General features: G+C 36.0%; 1 protein-coding gene across 1 annotated transcript in view; it reads right to left on the bottom strand.

The window, feature by feature from the left end:
* Nucleotides 1-21,236, bottom strand: part of LOC121424761 (uncharacterized protein ZK1073.1-like) — a gene marked incomplete at its 5' end in the record, with an annotated part of 35,689 nt that overhangs the window by 6,107 nt on the left and 8,346 nt on the right. The window contains 6 exons of the mRNA XM_041620529.1: nucleotides 2,655-2,706; nucleotides 4,640-4,726; nucleotides 7,150-7,237; nucleotides 14,092-14,192; nucleotides 16,843-16,929; nucleotides 20,873-20,959. Coding sequence (XP_041476463.1) covers nucleotides 2,655-2,706; nucleotides 4,640-4,726; nucleotides 7,150-7,237; nucleotides 14,092-14,192; nucleotides 16,843-16,929; nucleotides 20,873-20,959 — 502 coding nt within the window. The remainder of the gene's footprint in view (nucleotides 1-2,654; nucleotides 2,707-4,639; nucleotides 4,727-7,149; nucleotides 7,238-14,091; nucleotides 14,193-16,842; nucleotides 16,930-20,872; nucleotides 20,960-21,236) is intronic.

Below are 21,236 nucleotides of genomic sequence, written 5' to 3'. Positions count from 1 at the left end.
ATGATATTTAGACCACTACAGTGGCAGTCATCACTTGATTAATTTGAATTTTCATTGAGAGACAGGAAAAAGATTTAATTTTTCTTTTTATGTAATATTTTCAATTAAGTTGCTAGGTATCCCCCTTTGATATATGTATAAATATTTTTTTATTTACTTTTTTGTTACATAAGTCTAATTCAATTTCATTTGTACATTTCATATGTTCTACATTGTGAAGCGCTTAGATATGGATTTATGAAAAGCACTATCTAAGACTAGGTTATTTTTATTATTATTATCACTTATAAAAAAGGGAAATGAGCAATGTTAGTACAAAAGGTGATAAAAAGCATTGCGGTTTTATAGGACAAGGGGTAATTATTAATACAGAATGCTGCAGAAGCTGCATGTTAGGAGCTTACTAAGAAAAGAGGGGGCATCTAATATTGCAGGGTCACATAATTTTGGGGTAGTTTATATGATTTCAGAGGATATATCAAGCTGATCTGCATATTTTAAACTATTCTATGACTTTCATGAAATAACCTATCAAAATACTACACTGTGGAACATGTCAAAATAATTTTTTTCATAAAAGGCCACTCCATTAACAATGATTTAGAAACATTCTCAAAATCACGATACTGAGAAGGTCCTCAAAATCAGTTGTGATATAAAAAGGTCTTAAAGTTTCCCTTAATTTATGAGGGAACTGATGATCAATTACAATTTAGTGGATTGTCGAGCTGCCAATATGGAAACACTTATAAGGCTACAGCTCATAATATTCATAATATTTTCTTGTTTAGTTTTCATTTTCATATACAACATGCATCATGTTGTTCATATCTCCTTCAATGCAGATTCTACCCCCTCAGAGTAAAGGGTGGCTAATCCTCCCCCTATAAATTCATTTAGTATTAAAGAGAGAAAGAAAAAAAAACAATCCTAACCGTGACTACTACTTCTAATTTGCGACCAGGAACCAGTTTCACACACCAACTATGGTGACTTTGCCATTACAACATGGAAAACCTTGAGCTAATTTGCTGCGAAGCCCAGTTACCATTATTAGTTGCTACAATAGGAAATGTTAACAACAGTTGAAATTTTCTTTGAAATAGGCCCTAGGACCAGATAAATTTCATTTCTACAATTGTATGTGTTCATCACAATTTTGCTTAATTATGAATTCACCCCCACTCCCCTTCAAAGAAAAAAAGACTGGCTCACTCTGAACAGTAAAGACAAAGTTAACTTTACAACAACAAAAATGCTGTGATTTTAAGAGAAAAAAGGGATTTATAGACTGAAATTTCACAAAGGTAATTTATATACCCTGTATTGAAATAACCATTAAATAAGCTCATTGCTCATAAACACATCTGAAGAAAACTTTATTACCCCAGAATTGATGTGCATGCATGGTTGAAATAGCTACGTTTGGAGGTTTAAACCTTGTTAATTGGAGACAAAGGTGGTTTTTAAAACCATCAGTTGAACCTATGGTTTATGAAGATTTCCTGTATAAATCACGCTTCTTTACCACAAACACGTATATCAAACAATGTCCAATGCTGATGCACGCTTTTGTCACAGTGCACCAAAGTGGCGCCTGTTACCATGGTTAAATACACTATTTTATGCACGAGTCCACTGTTTCAAGAGTGGACTCATTAATTCAATACAGTGGTCTCATGAATAAAATAGCGTGGATAACCACAGCAAATGCATCATGGGTTCAAGCGATGGTTTTCAAAACCAGATGGTTGAGAATCAGTGTAGTCTTAACCATGATATATATTTCATGCATAGATCATGCTTGAATCAGCGTGTACAATGAGAAAGAGTACTGTAATGAATATACGTTTTTGTCACACAATGCTAAATTCATGCTTGTTACCAAGGTTACAGATAATGAACGAGCCTGGCATGTTCTGAATTAATGCGTCCACTGTTTATGTAAATCAAAGAGTTTGCTCACTAATGCTGCACGAATGGTAAAAAGCATGAATTTGCGTTCTACGACAAAAGCATGCATTCATCATTAGACTATCTCTCAATATGCATCCTAAATTAGGTTTAAAGGGGAAGTTCACCCTGAAGAAAAGTTTGTTGTAAAATAGCAGAAAATGTAAAAAAATAAAATATTGGTGAAGGTTTGAGGGAAGTCCAGTAAAGTTTAAGAAAGTTATTAGAATTTTAAGGTTTGGATTTGTGACATCATAAATGAGCAGCTGCCCAATATGTTATGTAATATAAAATGCATAATTCTTTTTTTAATGGTTTGTGATGACTTATTTTTTGTTTTCTTTTTAGGAATCGGTGTGAAATGATTTGTCTATTGATATACTGAAGGTACAGTAAAAACCATTTTCAATTTTTCGGGAAATTTATATTTCATTGCTTTTTGCCAAATGATATGTAGCAAAGTTGCTCTCACATTTGACGTCTCAAATTAAATGATTAAAATTCTGATAACTTTTTTTTATTCTTTGATGGATTTTTCTCAAACCTCCAGCCATATTTTTCATTATTTTTCTGCTATTTGTTCTCCTTTATCTAGTGCATGAAAAGAACACCATGGTTTCAAAGCACTGATTCAAAAGCACCTTCATGACTTCAAGAAAGATTTCCCTTCCCATATCATGCATCCTGTTGGCAATACTTACTGATGCCTACGCCTTGTAAGAACAACTGAAGAGATTCCGCCAGGCGGTCAGGCTACAGGAAAGAGAAGGTGAGCAAAATTATTATTCCGAATCACTGAGAGCATAACAAATGGCAAGGTTCAGAATATTATTTATTCTCTTATATAGCGATCATCAGATCTGGGGTCTGTTGCAGAAAGAGTTGCATTCAAACGCAAGTCAAAAAAAAATAACTGCAAGTCCCAAATGCATGCTGTTGATTGGCTGAAAATCAAGTTGCGCATGATTTTTATAGTTGCGATTGATTGCAACTCTTTCTGCAACGGGCCCCGTCTTACCAAGAGTTACAATTGATCCGAACAACCTCAATTCTATGGAAATCCATCATAGCCATAATATTTTCTACAAGAAATTTGAACAATATCCTTTGTTTACAAAGAGAACAACATTGAATTTTCAAGAAAACAAATGAATGTATGAATATACATTTAGAGTTTGAAAACATTTAGAACAAACATGCATAATAGATGTTGATCTTGCTGGCTTTCCATAGTTGTGGTTGATTGGATCAATCCTAACTCTTTGTAAGACGAGGTCCAGGGGAGCGTTTCTTTCGTCAAGTTGTCACAACTGACAACTTTCTTTGTGTTCATTAGCGAAGAGTAAGAGGCAAGAACAATCAAATGCTGCTATGGAACTGTGGGATTAAAGAGACTTTGTCGGATAACAATCTGACAATTCCTTTCATGAAACGCTCCCCTAGATGACATCTCTAAGCACTTTTACATATACTTAGTCATTGCATACTGGCTTGCCGGAATACAATGTCTGAATAATCACTGTAGACTTCTGGGGAGCATTTCATCAATATTTTCATCCGACAGGTTGTCAGATCTGACATCTTTCAATGATTTTGATTGGCTGAGAGGCACTGTTACTATGGTAATTGTCGGATAAAATGGGACTTGTCGGATAAAATGGGACTTGTCGGATAAAACGTCCGACAAGTCCTTTCATGAAACGCCCCCCTGGGCTCCGTTACACAAAGATTATCGATCAATCGCTAAATGAACTGGCCAATCTAGATCAAGTTTACATGCAAATTTGGCGCAACATACTGACCAGAAACCAATTAGAAATGTTCTTTAATATTTGCAATTCATCGCAAACCTTTGTGTTACGGAGCCCTGGAGAGCATTCTATTAATGAGTACTCAAGTCACTAAACATTACTGAGCTAACAACATTGATGTCTTCATGCCTGGAAGTGCCCATTTAAAACCTGGGTTGAGAGTACCACATTGTGGATTGATGTCTCTCAACAGGATACCAATGCAGCAGTGAGATTTGAACATGACACCCCAATAAATAGAAAAAATAATCAAATTATAAATATACTGACAAAGGATTCAAAGCTCTGAAATTGGTTGATGCAGAATAGGACTTTACTTTAATTCCAATGGCATTTCTTAGTTTACATAATGACCATTGTATCAAGATCATCAACTGAACAACTCCTTCAAGTACCTACACTAAGAACTAAGACGCATGGCGAAAGGTCCCTATCCTACAGTGCCCCCACCCTTTGGAATTCCCTCCCCAGTACTCTCCATTCACAAAATAATCCTGGACTCTTCAAATCCCAACTTAAAACATTTCTTTTTAATGAAGTATTCAAATAGACCTTTCCCCATAGTTATGCCATATGTTGATGTTATTAAAGTGTTATTCTTAGTAATGCCATGTTGTATAATTTTATTTCTGTAAAGTGCATTGAGAGTCCTTTCAGGTCTGAAATGCACTATATAAGAACTGCATTATTAGTAGTAGAAGTAGTCATGGCCAAGTTTTCAAAAAACAGATTTTTGTAAAAACCATCATTCATAACATCCATTGATGAGAAAATGTATGACAAGCCTGTTTGACAAAATCATAAACACTTTAACATAACATAGTTGAATCACCTCTCTCTCTCTTCCTTTCTTAGAAAGAGAAGAATAAACTTACATTTTCCTCCTTGATATCGCCTCCGACATCATTAGGAATCAAGAAACTGGAGTTCTTCTTCGATGGAAGGCTCTCATAGATTTTTTCCTGATCAAGAATAAACAAAAAGAAAGAGAGAATTCAGTTTATAGATATACAAGCTACATTTCTCAATTCAATTTGATTCATACAACCCAACCCTGAACATGGCAAATACAACAGAAAAATAGATTCATGAAGATTAAAAAAAGATGGAAATTAGAGATGGCTTGGAGTCTCTGGAAAAAAAAAGGTAATGCTTATAATAAGGGGTCTTCGCAGTAATAAATGAATACATATATGTTGCAAATTCAAATACAAAGAATGGTAATGAGCAATGTTTTAGAAATAAAATCATGCCAAGAAATGAAATGAAATTAATTAAATCAAATTAAAAAATAAATCATTGTTTAATTGAGGTTAGCTTTGAACGTCTTTTACTAGATCATAATTCAGTTTACTCTCTCTTGCTCCTCATATATTTGCAAAACACCCTATACAAGGATGCCTTCATATTCTCTGTTGTTCCACACATGAAATGAGAGATCATCACATTAAGCAATACAGCTAAAGAATTCCGGAATCCTCCCAATGTATGTTGATATTTTTTCCCCAACAGAAACATTTTAATACTACATGTACCACCAAATGCCTATTTGTTCTTCTCATTACGTCCTTAGGAATACTGGCACCCCAAATACACTTTGTCCAGAGGAATTATGCTTCTTCTTTTTTCAGATTATGTTGTGTTTTTCTTAAACACCATAAGTGGCACATGGTTTACTTAATTAGCCACTTTTCTGTCACTTGGTTTTACCCTGAGAATAAACTGGTAAAATGGAAATAAGAAAGTTAAAGAATCTTGCAAAACTGAAAACATTCTAAATCTCATTCCTATTGGCATTGATATAAAGGTAGTTTAAGATAAAAATCAGATTGCAAATCTAAGCCACAGGCGAGTTTCGAGAAGTATGAAAATGCTTTTGAAAATTTTGGAATGAATTATTAAAATATATCCAGTGGGGGCCCCATGGACTAGAGGCTAAACTCACACCGATGATGGTGATGATAATAAAACCATCATGACGTGATTCAGTTAGAGGTGTGAATCTGATTCAGCTACTGTGTAAAACTTTCAGGAGGTAGAAGAAAGGTAACACCTTGGGAAAATGCAGGACAGGGAGATATATAATATATATATATATAGGTAATTGTTGAAGAGGATGACGTTAGGTTACATCAGCTTCTTCAAAATATTGTTGCATTGAGCCTTGGTGTAGTGGTTCTGACTCTCGCCTTGTAAACAGAGGGTCGTGTGTTCGAATCCCACCGCGGTCTAGCGTCGTTTGGCAAGGCGTTAATCCACCCTTTGCCACTCTCGACCCAGGTGCTAAATGGGTACCCAGTAGGATGCAAAAGATATTGTACGTTTGAATTTGCCCGCGCCATAATGAGGCTGCGATGAATGCTCCCCAGGGAGTGGAAATTGTGCACATAACGTGAGGGATTGAAATGAATCCAATGGCCGGGGTAATAATAAGCTGTAATGCGCTTTGAGCCATTCTGGGAAAAGCGCTATATAAAAATTGGCTATTATTATTGAACAATTTGTGTGCTTAATCAATTTTGAAATTAAAAATAAGGCCTGCATTTGTCACAAAAGTAGCCAGTAAATTGCAGATTAGTCTACACTTGATTTGTCTCACACTTTCTAAATTCCTTAATTTGTCTACTACCGTTTTGTCTTCTAACCATTTGGTCTAATTGCCATTTAATAGCCTATTTACCATTTCGTCTCTGTTAGGCTATACCCATTTCACCTCCATATCAACTCAGTCTAACACCAGTCAGTCTATGTGATTAGATGAACCCTTTAGGAACAAAATTTTTATTTGACAAATTAAAAATTAGACCAAGTGGGTATTAAACCAAATGTAATGAATTAGATCGAACTGATAGTAGACCAAAAGGGTTAAGCCCACCTCAGAAGTAGACCAAGTGAATAAAATCAACATGCTCAACCACACATATGCAATTTGTAAAGGAAGGGTGTTTCGAAATGTATATCCAACCCAATGACTCCTTCACTAAATAAGATGTTATATTTGTTATTTTATCATTCATATTCCACTTTTGATAACTAGGAGTGTGCATTAGTCAACCCATACAAATTACACCTCAGATAATTGACAATGACAAGTATCATGATTTACACAATCGTATTTGGCTGCAAGGCATAATAATTTGGACTATTTTAGTCTATTTTCACATTTTTCTTACTGTTTCACAGATTAACACCAGAAAGTGACAAGCTAAAACTTTAAAAAGTATAACTATTTATAAAGACTCATTCTTTAAAAACAATAACCGTTACGAACCCAAAATATCTTTAAGTTGAATTTACATTTCACATGCATATATTAGTAGGAATTTGCATACATAAGCAAATACATTTGCATATTATTTGCATAGATGCACAGCAGTGTACATACCACTTCATGAGCATGGGGGGATTTCTTCCCAGTCACTAGAAGTAGGGGCAGGGTGAAATCCTTTAGATGATGGTTGATGTCTGTTCGACTGCAGGAAAATATGATGGAGAAAAATGGTTTTTATTGCAATATCGTAGCCATTCTTCTAGCATACATGTATCAAGGAAATAGGTCAGTATGCAATGAATACTGCTTGGTTAATGATCTTTGTATTCAATGTCATTGTGACATCACATTGCCATTGCAAAACAATGCATGATAAACACATCACACCCAACACGAGCAGCTCAACAATAATTGCTGATCCAAACCTCCAAATCATTTTGCTAACGAGGGATCTCAAAATATATTTTTGCATTTCATATCATTATTATATACATGTAAACATATTATTCAATTCAACATAACAAGCAATCTACATTTTCAAATATACAAATATTTTTAGGTTATTCATAAGCAATAAAAAATGATACAGCAAAAGGACTAATTTAATAGTCAGCGGGGAAATAAATAGGCAATACATACTACCTAATACATACTAAGTTTGTGACATATCTCAACGGCTCCAAAAGAAACCAAGTGTCATTAAAATGAACTGAGAGAAAATGTTTACACTACAATGAAATTTGGTCTCATATCTAGATAATAAAAACGCTTTTCGCAAAGCTTTGAAAACCTTGCATCTCAAAGTTTGTCAAATATAGGGCAGCTCATAAGAGGCTTCATTTTAAAAATATAGCAATGGTGGTAACCTCATTTTCTCTGAAATCAGTCTAATTCCTTCGGAGAATTCTTTCTGGACAATAAAAATTTGTTTCTAACTCTGAAATCAAGCTTGTTCTGAGCTTTACTTTTTTTTTCAATTTTGAGATATAAGGTTTTTTTCAACCCACAGACAAAGTACTAGAACTACATGTATGACAATGACAGATGAAAAGCACTCAACCTTCCTTCAAGGGCACATTTTAGCTTCTTCTGAAGCACCATTCAATTATTTTCTAGGGGTATAATCTACAGGTCTGGCTCATTACTCACATCGTCTCCATAAATCTTTCCCATCCTTTCTCATAAATTATCGATGCCCTCTCACCCGCTTATCATGAGGGCATATACCCTCAGTAGATCAAACTCACACTCATTCTTGCTGTAAACTTGCATGCATCCCCTAGCTGTGAACAAGGTCAATCCACACCAGCCAAAAGTATTCTAATCTACTCATTAGGTGGTCTATGACAGATCACCTATTGATTTCGTCAGAATTTTCTTTATTTATTTATTCTTAGCACCTATGTTTGTAGCCAACTTTTCTCGGAATTGGCTGAATCAATTTTGCTGATTTTTCGTCATACATAGAATCTATCATAGAGACGGCATACTAAGCTTTTCTAGGTCTTATGGTCATGATGACGTCATCTACGCGCCATTTTGTAAAATTCTTCATTTGATCATATCTTCATTATCAATTATCAAAAATTAACAATATTTACATGACATTAACTTCAGGTCAAGGGTCAACTGTCAATGTCATCAAAGGTCATGTAAAGGTCATGACGCGCGCGCGTACGGGCGCGTCAAAGGTAAAAAAATTCTCCAAATGGCCTATAAAAATTTTTGGGTACGTTTCAGGTCATTTTAAGCATTTAAAAAATTTGCGCGCGCACATATGCGCGCGCGTTTCCGCGCGTAGCGCCTTAACGCAACGCAGAAACACCGTTTCTTTTAATATCATTGCATTGCTAATAAAATTTTGAGCAATTTGATACCTTGATCAACCTTCTACAACCATTAATAACGAAATTAACACCCGTTAAAGTTTGCAGCACGTGCGCGCGCCAGCTCTCACTATAGGCCACATATGGGCAAAAACATGCCTATTGCAAATTCACTGTAGCTCTTTAAATAGTCCATTGACCCCCAATTTTTTTTCATATATCGATAGAGTATGAGTTGTAGATTGGATTTCATGTCACCAGTGTCCCTCAATTTGATCATGACGTCATCAAAATGGCGCCTAAACTAAAAATTTCATTTTTTCAAAAATGACGTCATCAAATTTATGCAAATTTGGTTGTAACTTCTCGAATATCGATTGTTTTCCGCCCAGATTCGGACATATTCTAGTTTAGAATGTACTCTTTCTCCTTAGTTAACATAAATTTTCGTTTTGAGAAACGCATCATGGCGTAAAACAGCGATGAAAAGAGGCTTGTCATTTTTCCTCATTTTGCGTGTAATCTCTATGGGACATGACTTTTTCTCAAAACTGTATTCGACATTCCTCTATTTCGTGAGCCATATCTCCATTTTTTAGTGTCACTTTTCCCTGAGCTTTTAATATGATGTAGCTGAGATCCTAAGCTTTCGGTAGTGTTACCTCCATTTTTTGATCAGATGCCAGGATCATGCCCGTTTTTCACTTGCAAAATTGGAATTGTAATTCTCAAAATTGCTTACGTGTAATCGATATGGGGAATATCGTGGCTCAATGGATAACGCATTTCACTTGCTTTCTCGAGGGCGGAGGTTCGAGTCCTGGGGTAAACAAGATGATTTTTTTTCCATTTTTTTTTCTTTTTACCACCTCGTACATGATCCTTTATGATAATTTAAGGGTACAAAAGTTAAAATTTAGCAAGATAAAACAGATTATAATTACTTTTTTCATATCACATGTATTGTCATACATCAAAGAGACCCTTTTCAGTGCTTTATCATCTCCCGTCTTTCACAAGTATTCCATCCATAATGAGCATTCCGTTGTCATCATGAAGATCATATTGATATGCATGAACATGGTAATGGTGATCATGATGGCGAGTATAAAGACAGACCACCTAATTCGTCCGCATGACGAATAAATTCTAGTTTAAAAACACTTTACGTATTTCAACATCCACTTTATCACAGAAAATGCCAGATACATGACCAGAGCGATAGCAAAATATTCATATCGTCCCTGATAGAAAAAAAAACACCAATTACTTTTTTTATATAAATTGCAAGATTTTTATCAGGAATATATTGCCAAGGTTGCTTGAATTATTATATTTTTTTGCAATGTCAAAGCATATAGTGCAAGTGCATTTGATAAAAGGCACATAAATGAACATTCTGGAAAAGATTTAATATGATAAGATCATAGATTAATAAACAAACAAATTTTGAGCTAGTATGGATAGCCCCTACCCATTTATGGTTAAAAATGTCATAAAGTAGCCAGATCATACCTAAACAAATTTTGAGCCAGTTTGAACACCCCACCCAATTCCTGGAAAAGATTTCATCCAGTTAGATCCATGGACAGCTTAACAAATTTTGAGCAGGTATGAACACCATCACCCCCTCCCCCCCCCCCCTGCCCATGATTCCCCCTCCTGGGAAAGATTTCATACATCCAGCTTCTAATGAGTGAATAATTGAGGAATACATGTAGCTGAATAAGTGATGTCCTGAATGCGAGAAATCTCACAACCTTTGCATGCATCCCCCAAGTGAACGCTTTGTCGCTATCATGTCTATCCAAGGACCCTAACAGATCCATCATACTCTAGTCTTCTTACCAAGACACAATTACTGGCCTGAAGTTTTGGTTTTTAAATGATGATTTTATGCCGATTTCACATATGACTGAATGTGCAGATACATTAGTTATCAGTCACTTCACAAAATTTATCAAAACTTTTGAATATGGAAACCATGATATTCATCGCTTTGCAGAAAGCATATGGTGTACATGGTAAAAGGGAGAAATGAAATGCTGTTGCTCAAGGAATGTGTCTTTCATATTATCCAGGTAAATCTGAACCATGAAACTTGACAAATGCTATCATCAACCCAAAGATTTGATCAACATTATATCATCCGAGAACCACAAATCTCCCAGTATCTGTTGACATATTTTGCACATTTTAAAGAGCTCAAAGATTTTCTAAAAACAGTTCTACACCAAGGTTGTGTTCTAGGGTTTCCGCTGAAAAACATGTCTTATTTCATAAGCTTTGCAACTCCTATCATATGTTTATGATTTCATCATCATACATGATGTTAGTGTTGTAGCGTTATGGGCCGGGCCCATTATTGTGTGATTCTAAGGGCAAAGAAATGCCCTGGATTACTATTTTTTTTTTTGGGGGGTGGGGTTTGGAGGGAGGGGGGAAACAGGGGTGCTTGGAATACTACCATCACATTTTGTTTTAATTTACAGAACAAAGGAGAGATATCTGCAGGTAATCTTATTCAAGGTGAACTTAAGAGCTGAAAACATGTTTTTCAATTTGTGTCTGCATGAAAACATGTTTTCATATCTTAGAAATTGTAGCAAGGCTTTTGATATGTATCAGTCCTGTATCTGATTAAGTAATATCTTTAGGGGTATATTAGAAGCACCCATGATGGGCAAACATGCCCCACTTCCTTGATCACATAAACAGAATCAATAGTTGGTATACTTTGACTATCTTTTGTTAATAGGAGCTAGCTGGTAAAGAACGTTATTTCAATCTGATTCAGAAAGCATATCAGATTGAATGATTTACTGCGGGCTAAGCCCAGATATAAAGTGAAATAAGTCCAAATAAAAAAATGATGAAGGATTATTTTTTTATTTAATAAAAAGAAAGAATTGATCTGCAAAAGCAAATTTAAGGAATTGGCAAAATGTTCACAATGTCCGATATATTCTTCTCTGGCAGTTTTCAAGATAAATCCAATCCATAGAGTGATTACATCTCACTAGATTTCATGTTTTCATGTAACTTTCATTTCAAGATTGTCACAAATCAAAACTACCTTTAAAGCAAGGTCTGTCACATCTGTTCTCGGTCACACTACTAATTGTTATTTGTCTAACGAACAACCACAGTTATATCTCTCTCTGGACCCTATTAAACACAGTCCATAATTACCATCGGAGATAAGAATCATAAAGTCCATGCTACTTGTACACATGGGCGTATTTACACCAGCCCAATCATGAAAAATACTTTACATGTTGACCATTGCATAATCATTACGTCTTAAAAGTCATATATTTCACAATTTTTATATCCATCAGTGTGCAGCATGTTTGATTGTGTTGTATGTATAAGCAAAATACTGAGCCTAAAAGAAAATTGAATAATAAAGTATTTAGGGCCTAACTTTCAAGAGCAGAATACTGAATATACTTAAAAATTCTGGCAAATATTGAAATTTGAATACTGGCTCATACCTGATAATTTTATTGGACATTAACTGCTTACCAAACAAGAAATAGCTCTTATAATCAGAGTCAAGCAACATGTACACATTTTTATTGACAAAAAAAATGCACCTCCACCTTGCCTCACCTCCCGATGGGGATAAAGTTCTTGTAATTTGCATCAATATGCTACAAATATCTCTGTAACCATGGCGATATCCATACGAAAATGGTGATCATACTAAGAAGTTTTTATTGATTTTCAGGTATTTTCTTCCAGGATTATCAAGAGCATTTGCTTTCACACTTATAAAATAAAAAATATTTATTCTAATAATGCAGGTGTGAAAATGCCTACAAAGCATATATCAATTATGTATATGGAGCACCAGACAATGCAATCTTGACAGGATGTTGTTCTGAAAGGTTAGAAAACTAGAAATATCACTGAAGGTGATTAATACACCGTCCCCCATGCCGTTACCATGGAAACAGAGTTTCAAACACATTTTAAAAATGGATCTTGCATGTCTTTGCCCCAAGAGAGATTTTGTTTGGAGTTGAGGTCCAGAAAAAAAAAATCATTTTTAGTAATCATCACACCTCTCGTAATACTCTCAAAGACCAAAGTCTTTCAATTTATAATTCACTACAGGAAACTAAATATCAGACGAGCGGGTCAAATAAAAACTATTTTAATTTATTAATCACCACACCACTCATAACACTCAAAGACCAAAGTCTTTCAAAGTGTAATTCACTAAAGGAAATTGAATATCACAGGGGCATTTCATAAAAAGTTTTGTCAGTGATTTTTCATCTACTAATTTGCTCTCGGTCGATTACATGCGAGGAATTGCAGTAGCTTACGACATCTGTCAGTGAAAACCACTGGCTATATGTTTCGTGAAACAATCCCTCTTGTTCAATTGCCCTTTTGACCTATGATAAGATCCACCCCCTAGAAAGCAGTTTGATGGTGCAAGTATCAAAGCATGAAATATAATCAACCTGTTCAGTTGCAAGGACAGTTTGATGGGGAGGGGGAGATGCCCAAGAAGGGACATAATTTTCTCTCATTTGAATAACATTAGCAATATAGAGCCACATGTCCCAGATCTCTCATCGTTTCCATGACACTTCATCCTGCAACAATTACTCCTCTCAAAATCCAATATCAAGCCAAACATACACCATAATTTCAAACTTCTACTTCAAATTTGATCTCGAATTCTTTCCACATTCTGTTCCACCTCAATCTCAATCCTAACCTTGATATTTTATCTTCAAAGAAAATAGCTCCTATTGTCACAGGGGCAAATGCCACATTGCCCCCTCGGTTCATCAATTATTCTGTTTTTTCTTCTTTTCTTTTTTTTCCCCAATACTTAAAATAATATAATAGAGGGTGGTTGCCTACCCTATTATGCTGAATTGTCTTATGGCTGTTGCTCTGAGAATAGGTTCACTATTTTTATAATGCTTTTCTTGTTTTAAATATCATTTCAACTTGGAGATATGCAAGACCCAGAAGTCTTTTGACAAGCCCCCCCCCCCCTCCCTACCCAATTTTCCCTTCTTTTTCACTACTTGGAAATCATGGGAGTGTGAAGAGTAGGTGGTGTGCCCCTCCCCCCCTTACCACCTTTCCCTTCTTTTTTCACTACTTGAAAATCACTGGAGTGGAAAAGAGGAGGGGTGCTCCTGCCCCCCCCCCCTCCCCTAGCAGTGCCCCTGTACAAACAGTTTGTTAATATACTCACTTGCAGAAGGAGTCAATGAAGAGTCCAAGATTATGGGCATTCATCATTTTGTAGAGGTTTTCATGGTACTGCTTCACAATCTCTACATACTCCGGTGAGTGCTACATCAGGAAGAAAATAAAATAATTTAAGGCCTGGTCACAACGCCCGAGCGTTGTTGGAGCGGTCGTGGAGCGGAAGGGAAAGAGGGTCGAATTTCGCTCACAAAATTGAGGGAAAAAATCGAAAAAAAAAATAAATAAATAAATAAACAATCAAAATAAAAAATAATGAACGGTAGCGAGTGGTGATGATTTTTTTCTCTCCGCTCCAACAACGCTCGGGCGGTGTGACCATGCCTTAAGATTCAAAATTATCATAATACATAATACTTGAGACAGACGATCACGGAGGGGGGGGGATAATCTGAAGGGATCTACAGTATATATATCTTCTTGGAAAGATGGAAAGTCATTGCAAGCAATCCTGTTGACTGGGTCCCATAAGACAAAGGATTTTGATCAATCGCAAACATGAATACAACCATTCTGACTGGATAATGGCAGAGATGCCAACCTGATCAAGAACAATTCAGTATCTTAAAGGCTGGAAATCAGTAATTTATTAAGAATATCAGTATTTTAACAGAATTACCATAGAAATACACATAAACTGAAACTTTAGAAATCAGTAATTTGCATGAAACCATCAGTATTCTTTCTCATTTTTCATTAACAATTACTGAAAACCAGTACTAGTTGGCAGCCATGTAATGGGGTCTTCTTGCACATTTACTTGGTGAGTTCTTCAAGATTTATCAAAACAGAAAATGTGTTGGTAAATATGTTTCTGATAAAAAAAGGTGAAAGTCTACCAAATCGCTGATTAGAATCAATCAGAATTTGACCAATATTTTGGTCAGATATATGCTTGTATATTCACCAACACATTGGCCATTTTGACCAATGCTTTTAGAATATACCACAAAACAAGCCCCCTCTCCTCTCTGTGAAATGCAAATGGTGTTTGGACAAATAAAAATTCTTACAGTGCATTTACAAGTTGAATTCAAATGAAGCACTATGCACTTGTGTGAACATGCCCATCGTCAAGAATCACTTCAGGTTAATCTTCCTAACCACAGAGACCCTAATATCCATGGCCCGTATTCTGAACACGGGTTTAAATTAAACCCTGGCTTAAAGTTGTGGTTTAACTATGGAGAGCCAATTGGAACACAAATCTCTATTAGTACATGTTCAATTTATTATCTCTTACAATGCTCAAATCATTTATAACTGTTTCAGAATGATTACTGAAATATTTTCCTCATTATGAAAGCAAAGAAGAACAAAATAGTAAATATAAGAAATTTACAATATAAGCAGAATTTTTAGTCTATGGCTTCCCATAATTTTAGCACAGAGACCATGGTCTAAGTTAAACCTGACTTCAAAATAGGGGCTCATGATTCCATGACACAAGCTTGCGGCAGCAACAATTGTACCAGGGAAAAATCCCTGCATCAAGCCAAACAAGCTGTAACATCAGACCTAACCCACACCGTAATTTTAATTCTGACGATATTCTAAACCAAACCCCCCTATCGAAACCCTAACCTTATCCCTAAATATAAAGATAAGGTATCTATTATCTTTAAAATACAGCTGAATAGGATACATGTATATTACCTTCTGAGAAATAAGAGCAGTAGAAGTCACATAATTGTTGACCCACAAAAGTTGGACAAATAGGTGGACAGAGGCTGAAAATTTGACAGAATTTTTCACAAAACTAGGGGCACAGTGGTTGAAGTGGCTCTATTTTTCTGAAGTCCGGGTCTGTCCCTATTCAATCCCAATTCATCTGTATTATAGGGATGATATCTACCTTATCCTTATGTCATAGGGATGATATCTAACTTATCCTTATATCATAGGGATGATATCTAACTTATCCTTATATCATAGGGATGATATCTAACTTATCCTTATATCATAGGGATGATATCTAACTTATCCTTATATCATAGGGATGATATCTAACTTATCCTTATATCATAGGGATGATATCTAACTTATCCTTATATCATAGGGATGATATCTAACTTATCCTTATATCATAGGGATGATATCTAACTCATCCTTATATCATAGGGATGATATCTAACTTATCCTTATATCATAGGGATGATATCTAACTTATCCTTATATCATAGGGATGATATCTAACTTATCCTTATATCATAGGGATGATATCTAACTTATCCTTATATCATAGGGATGATATCTAACTTATCCTTATATCATAGGGATAGGGTTAGGGTTTTTGTTTAGAGGTTTTAAGAATTAGAACTAGGGTTCAGGTAAGGTTTGAGGTAAGAGTTTCAGAAGTCTGGGACTGTCCCTATTCAACAGGGACAGTTGGCAAGAGTGTATACATCAGTACAAAACATGGATCCAGGGTGGTGTAAGGTGGTAAGGTGAGGGAAACCCAAAATGCCTTTATTTTCTGAGTGCTGACCTCAATTTTCTTTTGGACCAAACACCCTTCATATGAGAAGGATGACCATCTTTCTTCTTTTTGCTGGTCAAATTTTGGGATGAAAAGCATCCCGAGGAAAAATCTTAGATCTGCTGCCGAGTACAGACAGATTTGTCACAAAAATATGAACTCAAAATGATTCTCTCTTTCACCGATTGGGACTGTCCTTATCAAAACCGAAGATCTGGTGGGTATGTTATTGTTGCAGGATATGTCGGGGGTACTTACTGTTCGTCTACCAAGGTGATGCCAGAGGATATACTTCTCAGCATTAGCTGTCATCTTATGACCGTGTTTCAACTGCCATGATGCTACCTATAGAAAAGAAAATCATCAAGACACAAAAACAATGAGCAATTGATATTTGACAACCGAGCATAAAGCTGGGATGTAGTCAATGCTGGTTCTTGCAATTCACGTGGCCACTAGAGAGAACCTCCCAAAGACTTTGCGCACGTGATACGGCCTCGGGCTGAGGCCGGCAAATTTTGGCCTTAACTACATTCCTGGCATTATGGATATTGTTATCCAGCCTTTCTCCCTTTAGGAATTTTCTCTACTCTGGAGCTCTAGTCTTATTTTTATCTCCTTTCTCTCTTTTCACCTCTCCTATTCTTTTTCCTGTTCTCACCTTTCTTCTGGACTTCTCTCTTCCTTTTATTTCATCTTTTTCATATTTATTGCTCCAACCCTGTGCTCTTCTCTTCTATCACTATCTCTTTCTATTAATGCTATCTTGCCTGTAGACCTATGAGCTGTTTCAGATGAGCGTAAAAAAAACATGTTATTGTAGAGCGTATGTTTATTTTTTGATACTGTCATATTAAATGATTTTATCATTTTTTTAAATGTCGTGTTTCAATGATGAAATTCTACAATAATTCTTGTATTTTCATTGATGTTTGGGCCTAATTGGCAGGTGAAATACATGTATACACTTTCTACTGAGGCGAACTGAAGACTAAAATATAAAACTTTATTCTTCACCAATATGAATAGATGTAAAGTACGATATTAAAATCAGGTTAAAAGACACCGTTATCTTTCTTTCTTACATGAACTTTCATTGAAATAACCAGCTCTCTCACCAAGAGATGCTTATTAAGAGGGGGAAAATCAATAGACCACCTCTTGTATACTAACTGATTCTCATTAGCCTTAATGACCATCCAATTATCAGTTTAAAGGTGTTAGACCTCTATTGTTACATATACAAAAGGGCATTCCCATAGCGGACAATAGTCCACAACTAATGATGTGAGCAGAACACTGGTCTTGTCTATGTTAACAAGAGTGCATGGATTTTTTTTACTGTTTGTTAATGAGAATTTCTTGGCAGAAGACTCTGATCACTGATTTCAGGTCTAATGAGCATTTATTATTAATTCACACAAGCTTAGAGAGACTGTACACTTAATAAAAATAGGTCATTTGTGATTAGGTTATGATAAATCATTGATAATCCTCAGTTTCATTTTTTTCTGGGAAAAGTGCTCTAATGGATTTTTTTTTCATGTGAGAATTGCAAAATAATAGTCCTATATTACATCAAAAGGAAAAATCTCAACAACTAAATATCAAAGAATTCACATTCTCATACAGCACAACTTTTACAATGTATGTGTTCATGGCTATAGCAGATATTCAAAACATATAGACCCATGTTGACAATGGTGGTGGCAAGTCAGCATACTCATCAGATTGAGTCAATCATCAGTAAGCAACTAAAAAACTTTCTAATTCTAGTTGGCCTTGGTATGAAATCACCCCATGCTGATCTTTTATTCATTACTCTCTGATCACTGAGCACCGCTATGAGAGTGCTTGAAAGTTCTTGAACTACATGACTGGTCCCCTAGAAGTCTACAGAGATAAGAATGGCCCATTAACAGAGACAGGGTCACTGCCGATCAGGAAGGGGAGGGGGAAATCAGCGGGGACAAGGATCAAGGGTAGGTCTGCCAACTGTTCATGTATGATCACTGCAGCAAGGAGATTCATCCTCATAGCATCTGAGCAGTTTTTCATAGTTTGATGTGATCATTGGAGGTATGAGAATAACAATAATAATAATTGGATTTATATAGAACTTTTTCCAGAGGTTACAAAGTGCTGTTGATAGCATAAGACAAGTTAAGGTTATGGTTATATAGGCATGTTTTGAGATATTTTTTGAAGATGTCAAGAGAAAAGAGATTTTGATGAGATGGAAAGAGTTGGTTCCAAAGACGGGGGAACAAGAGATTGTAATGAGTTGAAACCGGCTTGCTTTCTAGATTTTGGAATGACATAGGAAGGAGCAGCTGCAGAACGAAGAGAGTATGTAGACCTTTGTTGCTAAAATAATGTAAGAAGATAGTGTGGTTGACAGAGATTTATAGGTTTGAACAAGTATTCGATTATGTATTCTATCAGAAACAGGATGATACGGACTGCAATGTCTGCAGTTAATGTGTCATGCCACCAGAGAAACAACACAGAAAGACCTTGGTTTGTCTTCAGGATCATCAGGTGGCAATAGGTCAGGTGGGTGTTTCATAAAGCTGTTTGTATTAAGGTTACGACAAATGACTGGTGACCCTTTCTTGTAGTACATGATATATCCCTAGGTAGCTGATGTAGCACTTAAAAACATGTTCCAGTCATGCATAAAGTTGTGCATAAACAGCTTTATGAAACACCCCCCAGGAAACTGTTTCATCACTGAATGTTCCTCCCTGCCACTGTCAATTAGGTCTTCACTGGTGCCACTTCCTGTTACTCAAAACTCCACGGAAAATCTTCATCGGTTGTGGACGCTAGGTCAAACCCCGGGTCATACACCAGTTGGTCTAGTATTTCCTCAGAGTCAAAGACCAACATGGCTAATATCAATGTGTATGTGATTAGTATGGTTCACGGATGAGTTACATTTATGTGCACAACATTTTGTTCCAAGCATTAGTTGTTCTAATACCCTTTTTTCTAATTGTCACTTTGTCTCATAAGCGAATGGTGCAATTTTCTAGTTGTCAACAGATTATTTCTTCACTCTATCTAATGATCACTTGGGCCAAAACCAAGTTTGCCTATCCAGTTCTGTACAACCAGTAATGTTTGGCCCAGTGGGCATCAAGTGGTAATCAACCAATGATCAACTCAAACTATAAGGGATAAAGACCAAATGGTACATGTACAGGATCAATTTGGTTTCATAAGAAAACACGTCATGAGATCAGGAGGTCTTCACATCCAAGGAAGGCTAGGGGGTTGCAATCATACAAAGTGACGGACCGTGACCAGGAGAAGACAATGATTGGAGGGGCACTGTATTGTTTGTAAACAATGCTGTGCCCCTCCAATGCTCTGTCTCCTCCGAGTCACGGTCCGCCACTGATCATACATTCTGGTTCACAGGTGTGGCCAAGGCATGGTCTTGAATTTAAGGTTCAAGTGAGAACTTCAATCTCAATTGATGCAGGAAGTCGTCATGAAGCATATGTCGCTGCAACATATGCTGCACAACCCCAGTCACAACAGCTTCAAAGACAGTCATCTCCAGGGGTGGTCTCCACAAAGGAGCTGTAGACAAATGATGGTATAGAACTCTAGTGACCCTGAAAACTAAGTCACAAAGTAATCTTCCAAACTGATTCTCAAGCTCACTCCCCAGATTGCTTGGAGCAGCAAAGTCATGTTAAACCAATTCCTACAGTTTTGTAGGAACCAGTTCAAGACACTATATACAAGCTCTGCTTTTCTTGGCAAGTTCAGTTTATTTATCTTCAATATTTGTTATGAAATGTCATTGAACTGTATGTATTATTTTGAACATGTACTTGTTCTGTAACTTCGATTATATCATTTTGTTGAACGGAAATGAATCGAAAATCTGATTGTGAACAGTATCATAGACTTGGTTCAACTACATGTACCAATTTGCTCTGAATTCAAATTGAATTGAAAAAAAAAAAGATTTTCTACAGGTTTGTTCTTGGCTGGATGATAAAACCACACTTTAATTCCTCTTAAGTGACTAATCAATTATAAATATCTGTTGATCACTTTCTACAACATTAACATAGATAAGCATCTTATATATGAGTTCAGCTACCATTATAGAGACAGCACTCCACATGCTTTCCAACAAATGTAGCAAGTTCTTTGGGATATATTCACGACAGCGGCTGAACACATTTAGAATAAATGTATGAATGTGGATCATGAATATTTTAATCGTAATTAAACCTGTAAAATACTTGACTTTATCAATATTTACCTTCTCGCTTCCCCACTCTGAGAAGCCAGCTGTTGTGGTGGTGCACTCCAGCAGACATAAGGCTAGTATACGCTTTGGATATTTCATCTGCAGGGATAAAAAGTATTTACAGTAAAGCAGGAAAGAACAGATTTAGGGAATGTTGCAAGAAAATATTTGCAATCAATGGCAAATATTCTGTTGTAATTTTACAAGCAATATATCAATTGTATCTGTAGCAAATCAGATTAAATTTACAATTAATTACAAGATATATGATTGATTCAGGCACCGTAAATAGACTTGCAAATTGATCGCAAGTTTCTTGCATAGACAGACAGACAGAGCAGGGAGCGGTTTGGAAGGAAAACAAAACGCATGGGAA

Source organism: Lytechinus variegatus, chromosome 12, assembly GCF_018143015.1.
Source record: "Lytechinus variegatus isolate NC3 chromosome 12, Lvar_3.0, whole genome shotgun sequence".
Taxonomy (NCBI): domain Eukaryota; kingdom Metazoa; phylum Echinodermata; class Echinoidea; order Temnopleuroida; family Toxopneustidae; genus Lytechinus; species Lytechinus variegatus.
This window is presented reverse-complemented; position numbering and strand designations above follow the sequence as displayed.